Source organism: Amia ocellicauda, chromosome 5 (genome assembly GCF_036373705.1).
Source record: "Amia ocellicauda isolate fAmiCal2 chromosome 5, fAmiCal2.hap1, whole genome shotgun sequence".
NCBI classification, from domain to species: Eukaryota; Metazoa; Chordata; class Actinopteri; order Amiiformes; family Amiidae; genus Amia; species Amia ocellicauda.
This window is the reverse complement of record NC_089854.1, coordinates 18,939,167-18,966,758: the sequence shown is the minus strand read 5'-3', so window position 1 is coordinate 18,966,758 and position 27,592 is coordinate 18,939,167. Positions and strand designations below refer to the sequence as shown.

The 27,592-nt window shown below is 38.6% G+C and overlaps 2 protein-coding genes across 2 annotated transcripts in view; one reads left to right on the top strand and one right to left on the bottom strand.

The window, feature by feature from the left end:
• The window catches only part of strn4 (striatin, calmodulin binding protein 4), a 51,184-nt gene extending 33,785 nt beyond the window's left edge, over window positions 1–17,399 (bottom strand). The window contains exon 1 of the mRNA XM_066704120.1: window positions 16,977–17,399. Within this exon, the coding sequence (XP_066560217.1) occupies window positions 16,977–17,372 (396 nt within the window). The 5' untranslated portion in view covers window positions 17,373–17,399. The remainder of the gene's footprint in view (window positions 1–16,976) is intronic.
• Window positions 17,400–17,473: 74 nt separating this feature from the next.
• Window positions 17,474–27,318, top strand: fkrp (fukutin related protein). The gene is made up of 2 exons (XM_066704122.1): window positions 17,474–17,598; window positions 20,037–27,318. Exon 2 carries the CDS (start codon window positions 20,436–20,438, stop codon window positions 21,996–21,998), a length of 1,563 nt encoding a protein of 520 aa, XP_066560219.1. The 5' UTR covers window positions 17,474–17,598; window positions 20,037–20,435; the 3' UTR covers window positions 21,999–27,318.
• Window positions 27,319–27,592: the final 274 nt, after the last annotated feature.

Below are 27,592 nucleotides of genomic sequence, written 5' to 3'. Positions count from 1 at the left end.
TCACTCTGACATTTACACACCCACCCACCTCTTTGGAACTTTACAGAACTGACAAATATATTTCAGCCTTTTGTGTTAAACTGAGAAAATATTCTTAAGATATATAAGAACATGGATTATTTTTGCATTGATCTGATTGTAGGAAATAGTGTTTCAGAAACTTCATGGAAAGTAATGGAAATGCACATAGTTTGGGACTATACATTTCTTACAGAGAAGAACAAGCAGGAACTAAAGACAGCTGCAGTACAGGCCTGGCAGAGCATCACCAGGGAAGAAACAGCATCTGGAGATGTCTATGGGTTCCAGACTTCAGGCAGTCATTGACTGCAAAGGATTTGCAACTAAGTATTGAAACTCACAATTTAATTCATGATTATGTTAGTTTGTCCAAATACTTTTGAGCCCATAAAACTACCCTGAAATTAAAGATGATTGTTGATTGTTTCCTTTCAAATCCATTGTGGTGGCGAACAGAACCAAACTTATGAAAATTGTGTCACTGTCTAAATATGTATGGATCTAACTGTATGTGTATTTACATATCGGATCTGTATATATAAAGTATTTACATATTATACCAGACATTCTATTAAGGTTATGTGAAAATTGGTAACTATATTAATAATGCTTTTAAAGGTTGCAATGCATCATCTATTAAAATTATACACTTTGTAACTGCTATAAAGTGTTAGTGCGGTCTGAACTTGGTTGGTATCAAAATACTATGACTTACAGAGAGTAATTTTCGGTCCAGAGGAGAAAAGTTCTGTTGACAATACAAGGTAAAATCAATAACAGACAACTTTGCAGCTAAGGTCATTGCATCACCCCCAATTTGTACAGCATAACTGAGTCACTTTCTGTTGGGAAGAATCACTGCATCAACCCCCACCCATTTGGTCTGAATTATTCCATCACTGTTATTTGGACAGAGTGATTACATCACCCTCACTTTGAGCTGCATTATTGTTATCACCCTCAATTTCTTACATGCTAAGATGGGGTTTTGCTTTTCCAGACAAGGACTGGTTGGCTTTCATGTTTGTCAAGGGCGCCTCGAGCGATAAAGAGAACAAGATCCTGATGAGGTGTTTTTAAACAATTATGCCAGATCTCTTCAGGGAATGTCTGTGAGACTTAAGAAACCTCAGAGAAAAAAAATAACCAAACACATTTGGCTCAAATCAGTCATTGCAGAGGACATTTTTAACCCACTATTTTCCCAGAGTATCTCAAATTGATCCCTGCAAAAAGTTTTCATATCTGGTTCTGCAGATTCATTGCCCTGCTGGTTACTGATTTAGCCGAGCTGAACCAAAAAATTGTAACCTTAATTGAACTAATTGCTTCAAATAGTTTATCTTACAAAAAGCAGGACAATTCAAGTGCCTTATATAATTTTATAATTTAACTTGAAATGTCCAATAGTTTCAAATAATGAGTCTAATGAGACAAATTATTAGTTTAAGTAATGGTTGCAAAATAAGTAATTGACAAATACATTGTGACAAACAACAGTGGGTCCCCAGAACCACAGCTGAGAAACACTGCCCTACAGGATATAGAAGACAGCCCTGAACCCTGTACAGGCAACGCACTTCCTCCCACTTCCACATTCCCCATACTATAGACAATACAGTCTACCTTTCCAAACAAGCTTCTCATTATAACAAGGCAGAGGACTGTATTGGTGCATTAAAGTACAAGTTCTTTTGACAAGTTCTAATCTGGGGAAAAACTGCCCCAGGCAATAAGATAGGTGTAAAGAATGGAATGCGTTGGGAGTGCCATCACATTCCAAAGATTCTGGTCATATTACCAACAGGCTAGGGCCCGTCTAAAAGCAGAATTTCCTACCATTCTTTCTTACTTCCTAACTGCAGCTTTAAAAGTATTGAAGAGTCCTTGGAAGGAACTCTGCAGTATCAGAGTGTTTTTAGAAAGGGAAACTGGACTGCATACACAAGCACTGCTGTAGAAAGGCAATTAACGCATCAGGGCCTGAATTTCAGCACGGGATAAAAAAAAAAACGGGTAGGGGTGGGCGGTATACAGGTATGAATGTGAATACCAGTATGACATTGTGCTATGATATGGATTTTGTCATATTGTGGAAATCGTGATAAATTATTAAAATGTATTAAATAAAGTGTTGAGGATATTGTTTTGTTAAAAATGTCAGTCGAGTGATACAGTAATTACACATTTTTTCCTTTTCTATAAATATACTGTAGCAAAGAAAAAAAAAACAACTAGAATCACATTATCATATTGTTGTGCTATTTTGTTCACATGATCAGACGAGTATATCGTCAAAATGTAATTTCACCAGTGACAATTCATCACCCACAATTAATCATGGACAGAATAGGTCACCTACCCGTCAATAAGCTATGCTAAAAACAAATAGCGTTATAACAAATCATATATAACCAATACAGAACACATTCACATACAATTTACATAAATAAAAGTCCAACAGAGCTATTTATAAATCATAACACATACAGTTCAATTCAGTAGCTACATAAATAAAACACGGTCACTCAGAGATCAAGCAAGACAGCAGACGTGCCAACGTGACCAGGAGTACTGCGCCTACAAAAAGTGAAGCAAGAACTACATCAACAGCATCACAAGATACTTCCAAGATGTGAAGCAAAAGCAGCAACACACAAAAGGGGAGTACTGCTAATATGCCTTTTTCAAAATCCATGTTCTGTTTGTCTAATATAAGTTAAAACTACACAACAGAAATTACATGCTCACACAACTTCTCCCATGTATAAGTTTGCAGTCTTTAACTTCCGCTTGCTACCTTAATAAATTACACCATAACTGACATGCACATAGATGTACTCACCTTGACTTGAAACCTGGTTAATTTAGGCGATATCATTCAAACGACATAATATTAACTTTTACAATTACGCAGATGACACAATTATATGTCAGTAAATCCTAACAATACCATAGACCTAGAAAAACTAATCTGCTGTATCTGAGATTAAAACTTGCATGACAAGTAATTGTCTTATGCTTAATTCTGATAATTATAGGGGACACAAATCAAACTGTTCAGCATACAATAACAAAACCGAGTAATGATAAATTTAATTTCACCCCTAAGGAGATGGCATGAAACCTGGGTGTCATCTGTGACCATAATCTACCCTTTGAATCACGTTCAGAATGTATCGAGATCTTCCTTCCTCCAGCTTAGAAATATTACTAAATTAAGACAAATCCTCTCATTACATGACATTGAGAAATTGATGCATGCAGATTGGATTAATTTAATGTAATTCTGTCAGGTAGCACAGAGAGAGCTATTTTCTGCACTTCAGTTAGTTCAAAATGCTGCTAAACTAAATAAACAAAACTAAACTAAACTAAAACAAAAAAACAAGAACACATCACTCCAGTATTGTCTTCTCTTCACTGGCTCCCTGTGTGCTATACGAGAGATTTCAAGGTTCTCTTAAGCATTTAAAGCACTAAAGGGACTGGCACCACCCTATGTAAAATATCTCTATCAAATACACTCCAGGTCGGCCGTTGTGAGATCCCAAGGAAGCTGGCTACTTAGCGTTCCCTAAAATACACAAGAAAACTGCAGGTGGTAGAGTATTTAGTTATAGGGCCCTGAAACTGGGGAACAACCTTACAGCCTACGTAAGAGATCTCTGTCTTAGCTTTTACATCACAGTTGAAGACATCTTTTTAGTCTCAGTATAATATAATATAATTTTGGTGTGCCATGGACATGCAATGCACATGCAATGCACAATTGTATTTGGAGATGTCCTGCATTGCATGACCATTACCTGAGCACAATTTTATTTTTGTCTTCCAGCAATAGCCCCCTCTGAGGGGCTGACGAGGCACCGCATCCTCCACCATGTAAGCCGGATGAGGCACAACCCACCCCAGAGGAACCCCACCACAGAGGGCTAACAGTACACCCACACCCCAAGGTCTGACGAGCCATCACCACCCAAAGGCTGTCCAGGCTCGAGTAACTGAAATATTATCGTATTCAATTTTAACTTTATACTTATTTACTTCATATACCTTTATGTATGTTATGTGTTTACAAAGTTTTGCCACAGAAAAAAAAACATTTGCACAATAAAAAAAAAAATCTTTTCAGGTTCATACTATGTCCAGTGCCTCACACATTCAGGTTTAATATTCAGGCAGGCTTCTTCGCTAGATTACATGCCAGACTGGGCAAGTGATAATTTTACCTTAAATACCAGCTATCCATCCATCCATCCATCTTTGAAACCGCTCATCCTGGTGAGGGTCGCGGGGGAAGCCGGAGCCGATGACGGCAGGCATAGGGCTCAAGGCAGGAATACAACCAGGATGGGACGCCAGTCAAATACCAGCTATATTGATCAATATTTTCGATTGAAAATGTAACCATAATTACAACAATTTTCTTACCAATGTGTCATCCTGGCTGATTTGTTTATATCATGTGGCTAGGGCTGTGCTGGTGATAAGTATCGCTATAACGCAGTGGACTGTAAATATTATATTTTCTCACAAGAGCCTACATTTTATAATACCCCAACGTTGTCCTAATTACTCAAATGTCTTTGCCTCAATAAGCAATACAATGTATAGGTATTGAGGACTTTTGTTTTTGCACCCATTAGCCTAATGGCAGCTTCTGTAGAAGTGGGTCATAGTTCTACACCCTAGCACATGATGGAATGACGTGAACTCAAATGGACTGATTGTCAATAGACATCAGTGTAGGAAAAATACAGTCCAGCTAATACCAGCCTTTACACAGCATTTAGGGATAAATTAATAGTGCCAGGTAACACTTGGCTGCATTTTCTTGCAAGTTTCAGTCATGCAGAATGTTGCACTTGGGTAATGTTGAATTATAAAAAATGTATCCCGACTGGTGTACATGTTCCCCTAAATTATCTTCCTTTCAATATACTTATCTAAGAGTTTAACATAATTACTCACTGCCATTTCCACAGCAGATGATAACTAACACTAATCATATTTTCATAGTCACAGCCATTCCAAAAGTTGTGCTTGAAAGGTAAAATTTAACTAATGTCAAATTACATTTAAAAAAAAAAACATAGCAATTGTATTTTGTTTACGAGAACAACCCTACAGATTTAGAGAAAAATAATGCACTTATTTTAGATTTTTTTTCACCTCACAACACACCGGATACTACAGAAGGAAGAAACTGATGAAATCTTCCCCATGTACAAAGAAGGTATTTTCTGAAAAGCACAGTAGATGGCAGCAGTAGGGTTCGTACAGACCATACAAGAATATCTGGAAAAAATAAAAAATTACCACAACCTGTAAAATCTACCATAAATATGTACATGAAGGAAAAATGATCAAATATCTGAAGTCAGATTTTTCTCGAGTATTCAAATATTCAATAAAATAAATTGTGGTTGGTGGCAGCTAGGGTGACCAGAAACTAGGGCATATTGAAAAATTATTTATAAAACAAATTACATCACATATCTACTGAGGTTTTTTTATCAGCACATTTACAAAAATAACAAATGTGTATCATTATCCCGATTAACATTGACAATGTTATGTTTCCTAGATATTTTCTTTTTTTTTTTTCTTATTTAAAAAAAAAAAAAAAAAAAAAAAAAAAAAACTCAGAGGATCACTCTGAAATGAGAATTTTGTCACCCAGATAGTAAATAGGGATTTCACAGACCTTTGATTGCACTTGGCAATTGTACAGTATAGCCTGTGTACGCTGTGTTCAAAGTGGTCACTATGATAAAACAATTTTATCATAAAATGTGGATCTGTCATTTGCACATTTGTTTTCCAATGTAACGTTTTTGGTCTGATAGAAACAACAAATTACCCCCCTATTTTTTTTTTTTTGTACTGACAACACTGGAAAACCATTTTTGTATCTAGACTAATGTCACCGATTACTTGAGTCCATGCAGATTTTAAAGATGACACACAAGAAGATACATGGTATGTGGAAGCATAGATGTCAGTATACAGAGCATTTCCCTGTAATTTGAAATATGAATATTTCTGTTTGCCAAGGATTTCACGGAACTCTAAACATTAAATTACTATGCTAAAAATAATGGGAATTAAACCACTTATTTCAGAAAAAGCAAAAAATTAGACCTTTAAGTTACAAATGTATATGGTGTGCCGGTAAGCAAATAAAGGGTTAAATCTCTGACAGCCAGGACGTAGTGGAAAGGGTTTCCAGGGTGAGAGATTGTGTAGGTAGGTCAATAAAAGATGTTCCATGCAAAACTTGAATAAGTCGTCCGATGTGTGTTTATCAGGAGAGAAGAATACCAGCATATGGGTCAAATGAAAATTCAACAAATGTTACATAGATAAGTCCTTACTGTTTTTGTCCAAATGGGCTTGCTGTACTGCTCGGGCCTAAGATCTGCAGGGAAACTGAGGACTGCTGTGCTCCCAAATTAACTCCCAAATTAATTATATTTTAAAACATGGAAAATCATAATGGTACTAATATACAATTAGTTTCCTTCTGCTTCTGTACGCATTGTTTAGTTGCCCGTGGTTCAATAAGTGTGTTCAAAAAGCATCCGGATACCAATGACAGAGCCTGTGGATAGCAACACAGCAACCCTAAATATGACAGCAAGCCCATCTGGATGGCGCTAAGGACTTGCCTAGGCAACACCACTAATTTAAATGTGTCAGTTAAAACACACAACATGAATTGAATTCAATGAATTCCGCAGCTATTCCTTGGAGATCCAGTCTACCCAACAAGTAGGGCATATACACCTTGTATGGTAATAAAACTAGTTTCTGTATTACATGAGTTATATTAAGAGATCAAAGGATTAAACCATAATGGAATCAAAGAGGGGAAGGAATCATAAAACAAAATCTTCAGCAAACTTGCCACTGAATTATCTGAAATCTTGCTTTATTATTATTATTATTATTATTATTATTATTATTATTATCACCATCGTCATCTTTAAACAGCTGCTACAAAACACCCATGAAAACCCAAGCATTCAAAGCATTGATTTGAGTGCTTTTTAAGATGGGTCCCTTTGTGCCTTGCCACTCTTTATGGTCCTTCCCTGTATTGAAACACTATTTTTTCATTATAAAGGACAGTGCTTGGCATTACTGTGGCCCAACATAACACTGTCAGGCCCAGTAACTGGAGAAAAAAATAACAGATGGATATACACTGCAAGCCAAAAATGAAGTAATTAATATCCCCCACAACAAAAAGTGTTCTTCAAATACAGTCTTGGAGAGCCACAATACAACAGCTTTTACAGGTCCCTTTAAATCTCCTGATTTAGACCTGGGAAAGGGTTTCAATTGGTTCCATTAAGTTCAAGGTGGAATGAAAACCAAAAGCACTCTAATTTTGGAATTTAAAGAACACTGTCCTACAATTACTGATGTAGAATGAAAGCGTGCAACAGAATAGAGAGTGATCTATACAGACTGACAGAAGAATTTCTCGTATTGACTGAATTCAAATAAGTGCCCTTTGCAGGTTTATCAGCTACCTACATTTCATCACTCGCTTTACTGTTCTGGCTTTTCACAACTTCATCTGATAGTGCTCCACACGTTTTCCACCAAGAAGTGTATGGAGGTCTTTGAAGTTAAGAAACAAAACAAAAAACTCAATCACAGCATACAATATTTGTGTGCCACATTACACATCAAGAACAAGGGCTCTTGTGTTTTAATTTTTATTTATTTTAATTGTAAAAGATAAGGCAGATACAATGGTGGAGTTTACAAGTGTGTTTTGACCTTACTTGAGACAATAAGGCAGAGTTAAAGACGACTCTTGTGGTTTACATGATTTTAGTGTATTGCACTTGGAAGGAGCTGGCGTTTACCCAACCTCATACAAATTAAGGACAAAGGAATTAATTAATAAGTAAATTAGCTATAGGTACATTATGTTTTTTAAGGAACATCACAGGTTTACATGCGAGGAGACCAATACTCAAAAAGCTAGCATCACTGAATCCATGGCTGCCATGTGACAACTTGTGCAAATTAAACAGTATGCAGCTGTGGCTTGTGCCTTGAGTCTAGTTGTTTAATACTTTGTTTTACTGATCTTACCCGAGTGGTTTATCACATCACTGATCGAGCTAGCAAGCCACGAATATGAATGTTTTATTAAATGAGGATTACAACATGATGTTCAGTAGTGCTGAGTGCACAACTGACCCACAACAATATAGATCATAATAGTAAACAACAAAAAGAAAAAACAGCTTTCCAAATTGCCATTAATCCTGAAATACACCATTGCTAACCATGAAACATCCATCAGCAACTTACTCTACCTTGGAACCCACAATAAACTGACAGTTATCTTGCAGCATTGTGATTAACTCTGTAGCATTTACACATGAAATGTGGGTTTACATGTGGAAATGGTCGTTTCGCCCATTTTCGTTATTTTGACGTAATTTACCAGGGTTGTGACGAACTTCGAATCCACATTCGAAGATGTTGAACTTGGCACACGTTTAGCACATCTGAACGCCGGTGAATACTAAACCAAATGAATTTGAATTTGTAGCAAAATATTTTTGCTCATTCAATCAGTACGGTCCAGATGTTATTTTAGAGAGAAAACAGAATAGATGATTGTGACAGAGGTGACCAGGGCTGTAATGCTGTCAGAGTGCACCAGAGCACAGCGCTGCTCAGGCACTTTAAAATCCGTTCAAGGCAGAACTAAGCCTCTGAAACAGGGGTGTAGTGGAGCCAGCCCATGCTTCTCCATTCTAAATATTTTAAATTATTAATAAATGTATTTAAAACATTTCCTTGCGTGGTGTATTTGTCTGAAATAGTATGATGAGAATAAGTAATAAAGGCCGCTTATTAACATAATTAATATAAAAACAGTGCGTGCAGCACACGCTTCTTGTTATTCTACAACTACACCACTGTATTTTCAGTGTTGGTGGCATCTACGGTGGAGTTCACTTGTGTGTGTGTAAACCTCACTCTGTAAATTACCTCTAGTGCAGCTCTCCATGGCTGTCATGTGACAACGTGTTCAAATTAAACCGGTACACACGTGCCTTAATTGCGGCTTTAATACTTTGTATTAGTGTTTTATAGGTAGGATTACAACACGATGTAAAGTATCTAACGGTGCACGACAGACTCACAAGATGGAAAGCATAATGATAATAGGGAAAAAAGCATTGCGCATTATTAACATAAAATACAACATTGCTAACAATTACCTTGAAATCTTGCACTTCTATAATGCAGTTATTTAAGGATATATGAGAGTAATGAAACTAAACTAAATTTTACATTCAATTTTAGGATTATAAGCTGATGTATTTTCAGCTCTATTTCATATTTACAGCATTTAAATATTTTTTTAAAAATATTTCATTTTTTTGTTTTAATACAAACTGTAGCCCCTCAACCTACAACTAAATACACTACATTTTAATGATTTAAAATCTGCAACCTAACTGCAAGCCCACCCAGTGGAACAACAATTCACAATTGTGTTCAGCATAAAACCCTCCCCCATAAGCCAGATCTAGTGAATAACCAATCATAACTAGCATTCAATGCAGAATTTGCCCCCACATGCTGCGTCAAGCATGTCAATAAAAATATTTTTACAATAGCGGTAGTCCTGTGGGCTTTGAACTGTAGGGAATGAAACTGAAGCTGGGGAAATTCCACTCTGGTAATATCCCACAGTCTAAAGTCTTCTGCTTAAATGTTCTTGGGTATTGTACTCATTCACAGAGGTAAAAAGAAGATGGCTGTGGGAGGGGGGTCTCTGGCATCAATAGGATACCAAAAGGTTGGTGAGGAGACAGTTTGCTTACCAGTCTTGTATCAATAGTGTATCAAAAGCTATTGATAAGGATGAGTAAGGAGATTGTCTGTTTAGCATGCTGTTGGGAGGGATGAGTTAATCACCTCTGAGAGAGGTATGGGTGAGAAGACTTAACAATAAAGTCTTTCTATCAGTTTTTCCTTTGCTGTACCCGGTATACTTGTATGCTGTGATCTAGGGCTGTGCGATATGACGATATATATCGTATGACGATAGAAAAACGTCTATCGTTTCATATTATGCTATATCGTTTATATCATGGTGTCGCAAATTACAATCTTTACGGCAGTATTTTTCGTCATTAGGACGCTTTGCGTTCTTCCCGGTTCTTCCACACGTGTCGGATGCGGCAAGAAATGAGCATCAGAAACACAGACAGACATGAGCAGAGAGACCCGACACACAATAACCAACACAACCAAGAGACACTGTAATGCGCAAGCGCACACGGTCCGCCCCGCTCTCGTCACCGGGCTGAACTGGATCTGCAGGCACCCCCACCCCCGCTAATTTAGACGGATATAATTTGTATAAAATTAATAATAACGTTTTCATTTTAATAAATTGGAAAGCAATGCAAACACATGCAGAAAGTATGGTTTTCTTTTTATTAAGGTGAAGTGGTTCAACAGTTGTATTATTATTATAACTATTTTGTATTAACACCGTGCTGTACTTGTAAGTAGAATCGAGACGCGACAGTCACAGGAGAAACGTCTGTCCAGCAGATGTTAATGCGCCGCTATAGACCCGGCTGTGCTCAATCTGCCTGAATCTGGACCTTTACAGCGCATGTGATTAGTATTACGTGTGTTATTGTTGTTATGTGACAGTAAATCATAATGTGTATATGTATAGATGTGCTCTGAGGAAGATAAGTCGAAACGCGTAAGCATTATGATGTTCACTTTTTCTCTAATAAATAATTTTTGAGACATCGATGAATATGGACTGTTTTTAGACGGGAGCTGCTGTCCATCCTTGACCAGATAATTGTTCTATATCCCTGGGATAAGGCACCCCGCCTTTAAGATGTATTAAAACTATTATAACGCCAGCTATTTTTAAACATATATATATATATATATATATATATACACACACACACACACGTATATTTATCCCATAACAACATAACACACGTAATAGTAATAACACAACACTTGCGCTGTAATGTGTTGCATTCTGCATATATTTACAATGACAGCCTGCATGTAGTATTTGTTAGTTTTGCTTATTGAAGGATTAACGAAATACTTGTAGTTTGAATGTCTTTGGTCTTATTTTGTGGCTTGATTGGATAAAAACAAAATATATCAAGATATATATTGTGTATCGCCCAAACTTCTAAAAATATTGAGATATTATTTTTAAGTCATATCGCCCAGCCCTACTGTGATCTATATTCTGGACTCTGTAATAAATCACATTGAACCTGAATTGTCTTCGTTACAGTCACTTCTACAGGAGGTTCCTATGGCAAGCCGTTGTGACATTTAATCCACAATTGCTGGTCCCAATTTGTCCCCTGCCTTTGCTTCCAAGGTTTCAAAACCGCATTAGCCTGCATCAATATACATCTGCAAATTAAGCTCTGAGATCACTATACACAGTGCTAAATATGCTTTGAGAACACATTTAAACTACCCCACCCTATAGTGAAGAAGTTACATGCAGATACTTGGTTAAACCTTAAGCCCATATTTGGCACAGGACACAAAATGTAAAGATTTCTAGTCTTGAGTGAATTATCATTTTAATTTTTATCCAGATTTATTTTGATTTTCCTTTGATTGTTTAATATGACAGCAGGACATTTCTGTCATCTGTCTTTTCAGTCCAAAGGGACCGTGCAGTTATCACTGTGTGATAAATAAATAAATAAATAACAATTGCATTGTATTTGGCTTGACCATGCTATTGAGGAAAGTGAAAACACAGCTCTCAAGCATGTATTTGAAGGCATACACAGCTATATAAATAAATGTAGAATGCAAATGTTCTTTGTAATGTCAGCAAGATTCTGGTCCTTCAATTATTATTATTATTACTTGATTTCTTAGCAGACACCCTTATCCATGGTGACTTACATTGTACCCATTTATACAGCTGGGTATTTACTGGAGCAATCTAGGTAAAGTCTCTTGCTCATGGGTACAACAGCAGTGTCCCTCACCTGGGATTGAACTCATGACCCTCTACTTCAGAGTCCTGAGCAGTAACCCACACTTCTGCACTGTGTGTGTGTGTGTGTGTGTGTGTGTGTGTGTGTGTGTGTGTGTGTGTGTGTGTGTGTGTGTGTGTGTGTGTGTGTGTGTGTGTGTGTGTGTGTGTGTGTGTGTGTGTGTGTGTGTGTGTGTGTGTGTGTGTGTGTGTGTGTGTGTGTGTGTGTGTGTATTATATAATAAATACATTATTAAATTAAGAATGACTGGTTGGGAGAGGATCTAGGCATTGATTTTCCTATCTGGAGTCAGAAAATGTCAATTATGCCATCAATCAAGCTATTAATATTATTTCAATTGAGCCCTTGATTAGGACCATCAAATAAAATCTGAGGACATGCCTATATATGTGAATAAAAGTCCTGACTACATTTAGACATTAAGTATGTTTTTCTGTTTGTCCTCTTTTCTTCCCACATATAAACAGATTGAAACGCAGGATCATATCCAAGTACCATCATTTAGCCCTACCTCAAATCTTAGCACTGGTTATTGACAGATTGAGTTCTAAGGAACTCAATAGAACAGCAAAGTCCAAAGGTGTAAAAAATGAATACACCCAACTAAATAAACAGGAAAACAATTACTAATATAATGCATTAGATTTCAAGACAATATTTTATTGCACCAACACACCCTGCAACCTTGGATTTTAGAAGTGCATTCAAAGCTGTAATAATCACATTCACAGGAATACTACTGTTTCAAAGCTTTTGCCAGTGCACACGCATGCAATTGTGAACAGACAAAAGCAGAGATGTTTTTTATGTTGGAATCAATAAATATTTATTATTAACATACATTTGTATTCAACTTCTATGCATAATGCTGGATGTAGATAGCTAACACAAACACATACAAAGCAAACTATAAGTAAAGCTGTGAGACAGCCTAAACTGGAACCAGTGCTATATTGACTATATTGCCCAGATTGAAGCCAGCACTATAAGGACAACAGAGCACAGGTTGAAACTACGTTATTTGGACAATAGGTCCTAGATTAGAGACAATGAAGTAATGCTATATGAACAATAGAGCCAAGATTGGAATGGGATCTATCTGGACATTCTGGACTACAGGGGCCAGATTGGAACAATAGCTGTTTGGACTAAATCAGATGCAACGTTGATTCATGGTTGACCTGTAGTAATGTGAATACTTCACAGCGGGGGTCTTTGATGCATTACCCTTTTATAATAAGTCAGACGTTCTCTGGGCCGTTATTGCCACTCAGGGTGTCCGCAAATGGTTCAGGACAGCACTCGAGCGTAGTTTGGATTTTACTTTTGCATAGTAACCTTGGACATTGTTTGGCCAAATTCCAACATTTAGGTAATGCCTTATGCTTTTTTTGTTAAGCGCAAATTGGATTAAATAAATATACACTACATGGCCAAATGTATGTGGACACCACTTCTAATTAGTGGATTTGACTATTTCAGCCACAACCATTGCTGACAGGTGTATAAAAATCAAGCACACAGCCATGGAATCTCTTTAGTCAAAAATTGGCAGTAGAATGGCCTGTACGGAAGAGCTCAGTGACTTCAACATTGCAGCACGTGGCACAAAGTCAGTTTGGCAAATTTCTGACCTGCTAGAGCTGCCCCAGTCAACTGCAAGTGCTTTTATTGTGAAGTGGAAACACCTAGGAGCAACAACAGCTCAGCCGTGAAGTGGAAGGCCACACAAGCACACAGAGTGCTGAAGCGCTAACGTGCAAAAATCACCTGTTTTCGGTTGCAACAATCACTACCAAGTTCCAAACTGCCTCTGGAAGCAATGTCAGCACAAGAACTGTCTGTTGGGAGGTTCATGAAATGGGTTTCCATGGCCGAGCAGCCGAGTAGGTGTCCACATACTTTTGGCCATGTAGTGTTTAAGCGGGGTGGAGCTCAACTAACTGTTGTATGTGTATGTACATGAAGGCACCTGGTGGATAAGTCTCACCTGCAAGAGAGTGCTGCAAGTACATTGCATTGTAAGCTCAGATTTGTCACATAGACACACTGTAATAGGGACAAATCACAGGCAATACAATCTCTCTCTTATGGCATCAATAACATTTTTTTTGTCAATAATTGATGCTTGTAATCTTCATGAATAAAATATATCAATGCGGCTATTACAAATAAATTTTACTAGCCCTGGTTAGAGGAAGAAACTGAAGTTCAGTTACCAAACAGTGGAGCCAAACAACTCACATTACAATAGGCAACTGCATAAAACTAAATCAACACCCCCTAGAAAGTAATTTGCAAGTGGTGTTCTGACTAGCTAAACTATGGAGTGTGAGGTAAGTCTCGTTCACACAATTGATCAGTTAGACTTCTACGTGTAGATGTCTGGTTACACTCATATTTTGGGATTATTGTGTATGATCTTAATATTGTATGTTTAGGTCTGGGCTCAGATCGAACATTAAACTTATGAATGGGACGTCTTAAATTCTAAAATAGATAGGATACACAGGGTTTTAGCAAATCAAAATATTAACTATAATGGTCAAATGCACATAATATTCATTGCAAACTAAAAAGTTATTTTAAAGAAACAGTCACTATTTTAAGTGATTAATGCCACTTTCCTGTGGTTTGATTATTGTATAAAAACTATACTACTAAAGTACTACTACTATCCAATACCCACTGTCTTCTTTTTGGGCCTTGTAATTTCCTCTGCCATCTGTAATACATATAATACATTATACTCTCTGAATTATAGTTTCATTAAGTGGATTTAAGTGGATGTGATGTGTTTTATTCTACATCAGTGGTTCTCAACCCCGGTCCTGGTGGACCCCCTACTCTTCTGTATTTTGTTCCAACTGAGCTCTCAATTACTTAATGTCATTATTTACTCATTTAGGCTTATCTAAAGCTTTATTTTTTGTCTTTAATAGCCACTACCTTACAATTGGTTAATTACTCATTGAAACATGTAAACCATAGAGTCCTAAGAGAAGTGTTAAATTCATTCAGTTAATTGTTTAATTAGACCAATTATGGAGCCAAGTCTGGGCTGGAATGAAATCCAGCAGACACTGTGGCCCCCCAGGACTGGAGTCTGACACCCCTGCTGTTGGGTGATATTTGACATTGTTCATGGTTTATTATGCATCATTGTAGTGAAAGATACAACCATGAAATAGCAAAAGGTCTCTTAGGGGCCTTGCCAGCACACCACTACAAGCTTTATAATCAAAGTGTATTACCAAATATCTGTGCAAGAGAATCATCTGAAAACGCATCTGGAAAAATCTGGTCAAAAATCATTATTAAGGCATGTAGTCAAGTGTCAACTTAATATGATATGCTCAGAAAAAAGAAACGTTAAATTGCTGTGTAGCCCTCATAGTAAAGCATTACAGATGTAGTGACATTTAGGGTTATTTTGTCATTGAATAAACTGGAATAAAAGGGTTGCCTGGATTTTAAGTGTGCATTAATCAATGCAAACAAGTGTTCAAATCTAATTTATATACAAACATACATACATAATATCTATCCTATCAGCACTAATCTATACCTCTCCTAGACAACTCCACCCAAATCAGGAGACTTGCAAAGAAGCACCATCACTCCCTTCTCTTACATGCTGACCCTCTGTAAGGCAACTTGTGTTTGATTAACATGATGAAAAACCAGAAACACACAACCATACTCAATTCATGTTACTTAACCTAGAAAGAACATGCTGTGTTTGAGATCAAGCACTGCAGAGTCCACTGAAAATGAAAAAGTACTCAAACTTGCATAAATGAGAGACAGGACTGAAAAAAGACAACACAACAATGCCAGGTAGCACAAGCAAAAAGAATGGAGATAACACTTCTACAAACCAGTCATTTATTCTGACTTTGATTTCAGTACTTCCTGGTGACCCCATCATTTTGATCCCCAAGGGTAAACATAAAAGCTTACAACAGTGTATTTATTTTCATGAAAAGGTATAAACTTTCAAAATAATCACGTCAATATCCCATCACTTGTACATGTTTTGCAATGGTGAGAAATAATTATTTGTGGTTTGTTTATTCCACACACGAATTCATACACAAAAACACACTGGAGCAGCACAATCCCTGTCCGTGTTTAATGAACGTGGACATACCGATCCAATTTAAAGTCAAAAATACCCAATTTATTCAAGTGTAAAGCTGTACGATGGGCCCTAATCACATTTAGAGTAAAAGAAAACAGAGAGAGGAGGGTTAAGCGTTTTGCTAAATCGAGTTCATATTACTGTATTAGCTGGCTGTGCTACTAAACAGGTTTTAGCAGTGTTCCGGGTTGAGATACAGTCAAGTCATACTTCTAGTAATATTTGAACTTCTGACATACTACATAGTTATATCACACAAACACGGGTGCACAGTACACGTTAATACAGAATAACCGCTTATATCTAACGCGCACATCCGTGTCTAACCTTATACAGTACGGGCAACCCTTAGATAAACGGATAGTGTACGTTTAATGACATCTGTGATACGTGTATTTAGTGTCAAAAATAAAATGCAATTTGTAAATAGAGAGATCATTGTTGTCGTGTCAAAGAGTTGCCGTCAAAGAGTCGCCTGCCTTGATTGCAAGTCCAACACAATGCTGCACGACAATGTACCAGCCTGTATAGAAGTACAGCCTAAACGGTATGTGTGTGTGTGTGTGTGTGTGTGTGTGTGTGTTTATAACGCTACCTGGGTATTACTACACAAAATACACCACCTCCACGACCAGCGTCTGTCACTGACCTACATTCCCCGATGCAATGCCTTTTCCCGTTGTGATTATTTATTGATGCCTTTCTTTTCACGTTATAAATGTGGGAAGTACATATGCAGTTACCCTGAGTTCGTCCCTCTCGGCTTCCCATCGGTATTTCTCGGCCTGAAAGCGTCCCCATTCGTGCTGGATAAAGTGCAGAATTCCGGGGAGCGAGAGGCCCGCTTCGCCCTCCTGCAGCTCCCTAGCTTGGGAAGAGACTGCCATCGCCCCCGCTACAGGAGCCGCCGCGGTCGCCGCCGCCGCTTTGGGCCCGTTCGGGTTCCGTCCCACGCCGCTCCCGCCCGGCAACGGGCTCGGGTTCGTGCCGCCCGCTCTTCCACCGGACCGATCCGCCTCCATGATGGAGAACGAGGAGTCGCCAGGATAAGCAGGGAGATGATAATAATCCCCCCCCGGATCACCACCGTTAGTAACTCTCTCTCTCTCTGTATGTCTCTCTCTCACACACACATACATACGGAATTGGTCTGCCAAATAGTGGTCTCCTTTTTGGTTGCCTCGATTCCCTCCCGAGCCACTACCTGGGCGTAGCTTCCTGCCACATTGTGAGCGAGCTGGTTTCCTGCAGTCATTTCCTAAGTAAAGCAGGCTCGTAAGAATACAATTCACGGATTACGTTTGGAAAAAGAAAAAACCTGAAAAATAAAAAGAAAAGACTTCTTTCTGGGCGCTGCTTCCTTACGTATGTGCCTTTCCGTTTGTATTACTGCAGACATTATTTACTGTGCGTGTTGTTTTTCCCCCGGTATATGCATCATTCATAGATAATATAGCTATATTTCATAGTTAGGCTATGTCAGTGCAAATACTTAATTCGTTTTATCTTAAAATAACATGTATTGTACTGTTTTATAACCGAGATAGTGTAATCAGTTAAATTAATTGAAAAAAATATATCTTAATAAATAATTTAGATTCACTGTGATATACCTACGATCTCACATTTAGGGATATACTCCCAATACAGGTAATAATAGTACTGAAAACCATGTATTCGGTTTATAGCCGAGTTTTTTTTTTTGTTTGTTTGTTTGTTTGTTTGTTTTCTATCGGAATTGAAATGTCTCAAAATGCCCGAACCGTTATACAATACCTTGGTGACAAGTTAGTTATTGAGTTGGTATGGTGGTTATTTAGCACAATTTCTTGGTACATTGACATATGTCAAATTATTTAATAGAACATATAAACAAATTAAGTTCTTTCGTAAATGAAAAATCTAAATGTGAGAATGGGCAGTTTCCATAGTTATGGGAGTGTGTGTGTCAGGGGGCGCTCTAATTCTGCACATAAGAGAGTATTAGTGCGCCGTGTTTAACTTGTGACATCAGTTGTTGACGTTGAATCTATAGGAGGTTGCCTTAGTTACCTTTTTTTTACCTTTTCTTTTCTTATTTTTCTCGGGAAATGTTGACAAACAAATCTGCTTGTATAGTCTTGGCTTACATTTATTTAATTACATAGTTTATAGATAACATAAAAACTATGCAGTCTACTACTTATTCTATTATTAACTTGGAATAATAGAACAAAGTTGGACTAACGACAGCAGCAAGAGAGACAATGTACACTGCTGTAATTATGTGGACAGAAACATTGTGATATTACAGTGGCATTGTGAGACTATTCTACACTGTCTACAATACTCTCTTTCACTCCTGTTCATTATTGAGGTGCAGTAGCCCTATGCAAACATTACCTAAGAAATTGAGGCCTACTTTCTGAGACACCTGGGTAAGAGCTCTTTAAAATCAGTGGCCCAGACAAATCTTGTTGATAATGAATATGGAATCATAGTTTGTTGTAACTTTTGATTCTTTTTAAAATAAAGTTTGTACACTTCATATCTCTCAAGATTTCAAAAAGTCAATGAGTGAGATTTGTCACATTACATTTTTGGGCAAATACATGAGATTTTAGCGACAATCCCTGAGAGCGGGTGGGGGGTGTGCACAGAACATTTTTGGGCAAATGCGTGATAGCATGAAATGGAGCCTGAGCATGAGACTTGATAACTGTGGCACTTGGGGGGAGATGGCATCTGTCTGTTGTGCGGTCTATCTTAAAAGACTTACTCAATATCCATATTAATAGAAAGAAACACTTGATTAATCTACTGCAGAAAATGCTGCTTTTTATTTGGGTGGTGTCATCTGAAATCTGTGTCAACCTATTGCCAGGCAACATTCCTGTGGAATTTTTAATTTATGGAATACAACAGCCTATAGACAGTGTGGGGGTCCATTTCTGTAACAGAGAGATTGTACCTCATTGTAGGTTCTGCACCTCAGCCCTCATCACTACCTGTATGATCTAGTCATGGTTTTATCACCACATAATCAACTTACCATCTGTCTTGGCCCAGGAGCCAGGCTGTTGACGTATGTGGCATACAATAAAGCCAAGGGAGCTATATTAGCTTGATGATGAATGCACACAGACGTGCACAAAAGCAACACGTCATTGAAGAGATTTAAACTCTTTATACATCTGTAAACATCCTGAGAAGAACATAATCCCCTTCTGTTATGTTATCATAACCCTCACTCACGTCCTTTCCTAAGTCCTACGGCTAAATAAACACAGTCTTTTTAGGTTTGTGTTCACTTGTTCTGTTTCAGAGGTCTGCAACCCTGAACTGCACGGTATTATTTTTTATCTTTTTCAAACAAACTGAAATGTGAATTACTTAACTGGATCAATCTGTCTAATTGGTACAAGTTAACATGTTATCCAGATCTCTACTGTTCGATTATTTGATGTTATGATCAGAGTAACGGAGCTCTTGGTTGTTTTAAGGTCCAAGGTCTTCTACATTGCAAAACATTTTTTTTTATTTGGAAGTTGATTCAAATTACATCTGAAAGTGTGTGAATCCAAACTGAATTGTACAATACTGGTACAATATGTAAGGGGGAAATAATTTGCACATCAATACATTTAAAGGAATCAGCAAGAACTGTTCCAGAATCTCTGATCAATGAGCCTTGAAATTCTGTGAATATGGCCATTACAACCTATATCTCCAAAAGACAAGAGCCCCGTCTGAGTCTAGCTAATGACATGTGCCATCAGAGCTATGTGATATGGTCTTCATACATTGTCTCCTCTTTGTTTCAGGTATCCATCATTTGCTTCATTGCATTCATCGAACTAGGAAGGGTTGCTGTTTCCTTCTGAGAACAAAAGGTAGCACGTTGGGGGTCCTTAATAAAGCTGACCACCCAGCAATAGGTGCCCGGTTCTGTGCCTTAGAGAAACGATACCCTGCTTTTGAGGACTGATGGATCTGATTCCAGTTCCCCCTCACCCTGTTTGAAAGACAGGATTTATAAGTGGACTACTCTAAGTGCCCAGAAAATGGGGTGGTAAGTTTTGTTCATTTGGTGTATCAGGACCTAGTGGCAGTCAATTGAGGAAGAGCTGCAGTAACTGATGGCACAGAGATGAGCCCCCCACAAACACCTTGGTTCTGATCTGACAGGCAAGCAGAAAGCTCAGTTTCCCTTGACTAGAAGCATGAGGGTGAGTTTCTGCCAGGGTCTTCTGACTGGGGCCATAGCCCTTAACTTGTTGATCCTGTACTATGTATCCCGGGCCCAGCAGCAGATGATGGAGAAGAGACGCGAGCCAGGGAAAAGCTCACCCAAAAAGGCCTCCCTCCCTGTGTCTGGCGTGGGCTTGGGCATGGGGGCCAATGGTAACAGCAGGAGCCCAGGCATCACGGTGATGGTGCGTGAGTTTGAGGACTTTGAGAACTATGTTCCAGAGGTGGCGCACTCCTTCTTAAAGCACAGGCCCGAGATTCCCTTTCTTGTAGTGGCAGACAGCTTGCCCTACCCGCCCATGGCATTGACAGAAGGGGTCCGCTTGGTGGTCCTGAAGCCTGCCCCCGATCAGCCCCCCCAAGCATCCCGGCCTGAATTCTTCATCCAGACCGAGTATATCCTCTTGGTACCAGATGGAGTGGAGCTGGACCTGGGGCGGCAGTTGGACAGGCTGGTGCGAGAGCTGGAAGGAGAAGGTGGGGGGCCTGTGAGGCTGGTGGCTGCACCGGTGCTGTCACGCTCATCTGTCCAGTGCCTGCACCTGAGGGTCAGCCTACGTGAGTGGACAGCCACCTATAGCCCAGCGGCCTCGGGCAGTAGTGGCAGCGTGTGCACAGCCCTGCGGGGTGACGCGGTGCTTCTCATCCGCACTGAGGACCTCTTCAATCTCTCAAGCCCCCTAGCCCGGCCACTTTTCACCTCTCTGTTCATGCAGACCTCCCTGCGTGGCTGGAAAGTCAAGCTGCTAGAGGGGCCGTCCTTTGGGTCCAACCGTAGACCCCTCTTCGGCTCGGCCCATAACCAATGGAAGGCTGACAGCCGTCTACGGGAGTCCACTGTCAAGCTGCTTAGGGAATTTGGGGTCAAACGTATCATCCACCCCGACGGGAAGGATCAGTGGTTTGGCTGCAGCAAGGAGACACCTCGGTGTTTCGGAACTGTCCACGATGACACCCCTGAGTACCTCTACCTGGAGCGTTGGACGCCCCCATGCTGTCTGCGCGCACTAAGGGAGACAGCCAAGTATGTCATCAACATTCTAGAGACCTCTGGGGTCCGCTACTGGCTAGAGGGGGGGACCCTGCTAGGGGCAGCCCGACACCAGGACATCATCCCCTGGGACTACGATGTGGACTTGGGCATCTACCTCGAAGATGTACCCAATTGCGACTACCTGAAGAACCTAGACTCAGGCTCATTAGTAGACGCCAATGGCTACGTCTGGGAGCGGGCAGTTGAAGGGGATTTCTACCGGGTCCAATTCAGCGAGGCCAACCACCTCCATGTAGACCTGTGGCCCTTCTACCCACGCAATGGCATCATGACCAAGGACACCTGGATGGAGCACAAGCAGGACGTGGAGTTCCCGGAGCACTTCTTGCATCCGTTGGTACCTATGCAGTTTGCTGGCATCACTGCTTACGCCCCCAACAACTATCGCAGCTTCCTGGAGCTCAAGTTCGGGGAAGGGGTCATAGAGAACCCCCAGTACCCCAACCCAGCCAAGAAGAGACTGGACCGGAGCCGCCTGTGAGGAATGTCATTCTAGCCATCACCCACTGTTGCCAACTGTTTGTGACTATGGACTCCCTCGTCTAAATACAGCTCTTCACTTGTGATTCTGCATGCTGATTTTTCATGTCAACTCCAGCCTGGAACAGACCTATTGTCCTGCTAAAACAGCACACACAATGTACAATCATAATAAGAGAGAGCAAACTAATTTGTTCCTTTTTTGTCACAAATTGAAACATTAAAGACAATGGCCTTTTTATATGAAAAAAATACATGATTTAACCCTGACTTCTCTTCAGTTATTGATATGGGTGCCATACTGTTGTTAGCAAATAACATAAAAAGAAATGACAGAGAGAGAAACATATGCAGAATTAACAACTGACATAATTACATGTTTGCATTATTCCATTACAATGGGTAGTAATAATGAACCTGTTACAGAAATTAATTAGTCCTGGGCAGTCCATACATGGGGACACCTAGGCTAACAATTTATTATGGAACACTTGTCTAAACTGTGGCAATGATATTTATTGGTCTCACTTGCTTATTACTGCCAATGTGTTAGATACATAACAAACATAAGAAAGTTTACAAACGAGAGGAGGCCATTCAACCCATCATGCTTGTTTGGTGCCCATTATTAATTGATCCAAGGATCCTATCCAGTCTATTTTTGAATGTTCACACATTTTCATCTTCAACCACTTCACTGGGGAGTTTGTTTCAGATTATAACAACTCTCTGTGTGAAGAAGTGTCTCCTGTTTTCTGTCTTGAATGCCTTGAAGCCCAATTTCCATTTGTGTCCCTGGATCCGTGTGTCTCTGCTGATCTGGAAAAGCTCCTCTGGTTTGATGATTTAGTTGAGAGTTCAAACACCAGGTCTGTCTCAGGCTGGATTTGGGTTTAAAACAGCATACAGATATCTTATAGGAATAATACTGATAACAGGCTGAGTTGTCATTTTTCTCTTTTTTGGTTTGTTTGTTTACTGCGAATAACCTGTAGCCTTATAGCAACTGAGGACTGATGAGGTGCTTGGAATGTGAACTAATTGATAAATACAAAGACTTTCAACACTGGACTCTTATGACCTGTTTTAACATGATAAATCAGTTTGGAATTGAGAGCATAAGTCAATCTGTATGTTCAGATATGTGAGTAACACCAATGTCTGCTTTGGGGTCATGCTTGAGTAAATGTATCTAAGTACTGAGCCTATGGGAGGATTTTATTTTTGAAATGTCAGTAGCTGTGAAAATTGGTAATGCTATAGTCTAAAGGAAAATTCCACATTGACCCTAACATCTGATTCTTCCTGCTCCTAGTCCAAAAATTAGTCTAGAAAAGGTTAAAGCCCCCCCATCTAGAACTGTTTGGAGTATCCATAGAATTGTAAAGCACTGCATCCTATAAAGGGATCTACCACAATCCCCTTTCCCCCTGGAAAAAGCACAAGGTGTGCAGTGCAGTCTAGTCTACTATTTGTGCACAAGAACAAAAACCGAATGTGGAAATGTTTCCTGGTGAGGAATCCCTGTGTTTTTAGTCTGGTTTTAGTGACACATAGTTTAGTGCATAATTTCAAAGCTCTGGTTTGCTTGGTATTAACAGATAATTCAAAAGACTCCTAATGACTGGGGAAAACTATATTCAGGTTGCCCAGGGGTATGGTTGCATGAAGCTACATCGGACCATTAGCCTAGTCTTAATTTGACTGTTAGATTAGTCTAATGCAAGTTAGTCAGTTGCATAAAAATAGCCTGAAAAGTTATCTTCCCATTGAAACTGCATGCCTGAGACTACGGTGGAGCCTCCCTAGCTCCCTTGCTCACTTCTCTAATGTGTTTGTGTGCATTAGCGCAGGTTTCAGGAAATTTCCCTCAAACGTTATATTTTTTCTTCATTATATTTCAATAACTAGCATAGAATTTCATTTAATTGGGATCGTTGCTGTTTTTTTTCTTCATGTGTCTTAAAATTCCTAGAATACGTTGCGTGATGGATTAAGTAAGACCAGTCTAAGCAATGACTGTTTTATGCAACAGTTTTAACTGAGTGTCCCTTGTTAGTATGACTTATAATCATAAGCAAATGCAATCAGCTTATGATAATTATAACATTCACTGTGTTGTGTTCTCAGTCACTCCCAGCCCCCAACAGTGAAGCGTGGATATTTAATAATAATCCTGACATTTTATTTTAAACTAAAGTTAAAAAAACAGTCTATGCTGAAAAAGACTAGTCTATATAATCAGTTATAACTGCTTTTAAAATATTTTTTCCATACTCTTTCACATTCGATTTTTTGTAACTAATATACTAAATAGTATGACTCTACAGAGAAAATACGCAGTAAAAAATATCTAAATTAATAACACATTTATGCAAATGCATATAATTAACTAAGAACCAGAGAGTGCCTGTTTCGGATCAAATAGATCTGCACTGTTGCTTTAGAGGCATTTGTACAGCAACTGGGAGATGATCTGGTGATAATAGAATACCCTATTGTTGCTGGATTTGCGGTAGTGCAACAGAGTATAAACCTGCTTCACTTAGGTTTGTGATGTTGCACTTTTTTTTTGCAGTAGATGTACTATATGTGGCCTACCATATGACTGAGCCTGGAGACAGAGAGCATGTTATTTATGTATGTATTTATTTATTGTGTTTGTTTTCTGGACAGTTCCCAATCCATAACCCAAGTTAAACTATAAACATACAGACAGTTATGTAGGTGCAAATGTGACATATTGGAATGTGCTTGTGTAACAGAGCTCATACTAGTGTACATGAGCTTGTTACAGGTGACATAACCCCTCTGTAAAATCAGTGCATCGTGAAACCTTGTCTTTTGGCATAGTGGTGGAGCTGTGCGGTGCCGAGCGCTCAGAGGAGCGTCTGTGTGGCACATTTCGTGTCCTGAGCTGAAAGCTCCAAACCGCACTGGCTATACTTGAGCAATATCTGGGTTCACTGCACAATGTATTGAGTGATTTAGGGTAAAGGGCTTCAGATTGTTTTAACAGTTTCCAGGTGCATCGAATCCTCTGAATGGTGGAGTAGCTTGGGGCAGTGGGGCATTCTAGGATGGCATAAATAAAGGACATAAATAATTAACACTTTACACTCAGCCCCATTTTCACCTGGTTGGTGTTTAATATGGACATTATAAGGAGTACAGTTATGTGTCACCTATCAAATGAAACTAGACAACCTGTACTATAATATGCTGCATAGTTTATCATTATTATACAAACTATATTACAGTACTACAATTTGTTTCACAAAAACTTTTTTTTTTTTTAACGTTGACCTTTTTGACTTTTTTCCTCCATTAAAGTCAATTGGAAATCTTGATATGAACATGTTATGTTGAAATACCACCCAAGTGAAAATAGCATAAGAAATTAAGGACTAATGTGCATTTGAAAGAATGAAGCCTATGCAGAAATGTTTAGAGAAAATTTGTACCACAAAATACGCACAAAAGGGCCGTTTCTCCATTATAAGTCCACAAGCATGTGGGAGAACTCAAATGAAAGCATACAAACTACTGAATCAGTTTCTGCATTGTTGATCATGATTAGACACACTATATTACCACAATTTCTTCCTAGATAAATATTAGCATTATTATGAATTAATACATTTTGGGATTTTATTAAACTTATGGTAATGTAAACTTATTTTTTACAATTTTCCCTTAAAGTAATAGTCAAAATTAAACTTTTAAGACAAACTGGGTGATAATTGGATAAACATTGAAGGAGTTATGATCATTTATGTTTTATGTATTACAAAAAGCAATTCTCGAGTAAATTTGTTCCCCTACTTTGCAAGACAGTATCTCCACACAGATGTATTAGATATATCTCAACCCACCGGCATGTAGAATACAATGGGGCTGAGTGTAATGGGTTAAGAAACAGCATCAGTATGAGAATGTGTAACTGCAGCATTGAGAGTAAAGAGTAACAATACACAACGCACTATAGCAAGTTCTAGAGGTACTTGTGATCTGGACTGTCTTAGTGGATCACTGTAAAGTAGCACAACGCTGGTGATCATAGTATATAACCAACACAAAGCCAAGCACACACAAACAGGGCAGCTATATGGTAACTTGGCTTATTGTCAAACCTATATAATGGTAACTCTTTCACGTGTGTGTTCTACTGTGGATTACTTACACTTAAAGTGAGCTGCCCTACAAATCACACATGATTTAGTTTCAGACAGTCTTGTGTAAATTCAACTTGGGCCTGTTTGTCTTTGACCTGACTCTGAGCCACTGCACTTTCATAATAAAACCACAAGGGAAAGCTGTGAGTCCAATTGTTTTTACTCTGAAATCTTTACATTTCTTAATCATTCTAGTTCACTTTTTAAACATAGAATTCCTCTCCATTTTACATTGCTTTAGCTTGTTTATAGATTTTTGCATATGGTTGTACCAGGCATTTTCTGTATAATGTATACTTTAGTATACTGGGCAATAGTAACACTACGTTTTCACATACAGTAGTCGTGTATGCATCGTTATAGCGTTTTATTATGAACCCAATGCTCAGTGAAGGCATTTTTATGTTATTTATTTTTTTACTATCTGCAGTTTAATCAATAACACACTTGCACTGCACAAGGTCACAAAATTATATTCCCTTGTTTCATATCGTGCATGCAAAGGTGTTTGGTGTTTGGTGTTCAAGAGAGCATGAGAGAGTATTCAATGTTCTCCATTGTCCCATTTGTACATGTGCCAAATTGAATGACTCAATGGTGTAGTTTTTACTAAATATGTGTAATAGTCCAGATGACTTCATAAGCACTGTGTATATAACTGTCAGCTATCTGCATTAAAGTGTACACGTTAAATATATTTTAAGGTATATAATTTTTACGAAACATCCCACTCGCACATAGTGGACTTGCTATCAGCGGAACCAACACAGATACCATGAATTTCCTTTCTTATCTTGCTTTAACATTAGCTTAGGACTGAACGGTCATCAGAAATATGTTTCCAAAAAGTTATTCTGATCTCTCGCTGTTAAGTTAATTGGGAGAGATAGAGGGAGGACTCTTACTGAATAGTGTATTCCTTCCTTCTTTGTTTGTTTGGCCTAATTGAATGGACTGCACTGTTGTAAAGTGGACTCTCTATGTTTGGTGGGAGAAAAAGGGCCAGTTAAGTGAAAACCTGTACTAGCTTGAAGTTTGACTTTTTTTGATGGATGAACATAAATGACAAGCTCTCATTTAGCTGTGAAACCCTGTTTTTTGTGCAAAGGATCCCTGAATAAATTTAAAATCTTCAGTTTTCCCAAACCTTTGCCACCTGTTGTGTGGTGGGTCGACAGTCATTGGGTCACTATATATATATAATGTGTGTGTGTATGTATATAAATTACACTTTACCCCTTGTGTTGATTTTTCTGTTGATGTTTTTGTAAAAAAAAGTACCTCAACAAATATTATTTATTATTTTAAAATTAATAAACATTAAAGCTACTAAACACTAGCTATGATGTGAAACATTTTGCAGTACTGCCATGTGCACACAAGATGGCAGCAATACTTTAGGCACAAGCACAGACTGAAC

Coding starts and splice junctions, on each gene's coding strand:
- fkrp (XM_066704122.1), top strand. CDS start 20,436: ATGAGGGTGAGTTTCTGCCAGGGTCTTCTGACTGGGGCCATAGCCCTT.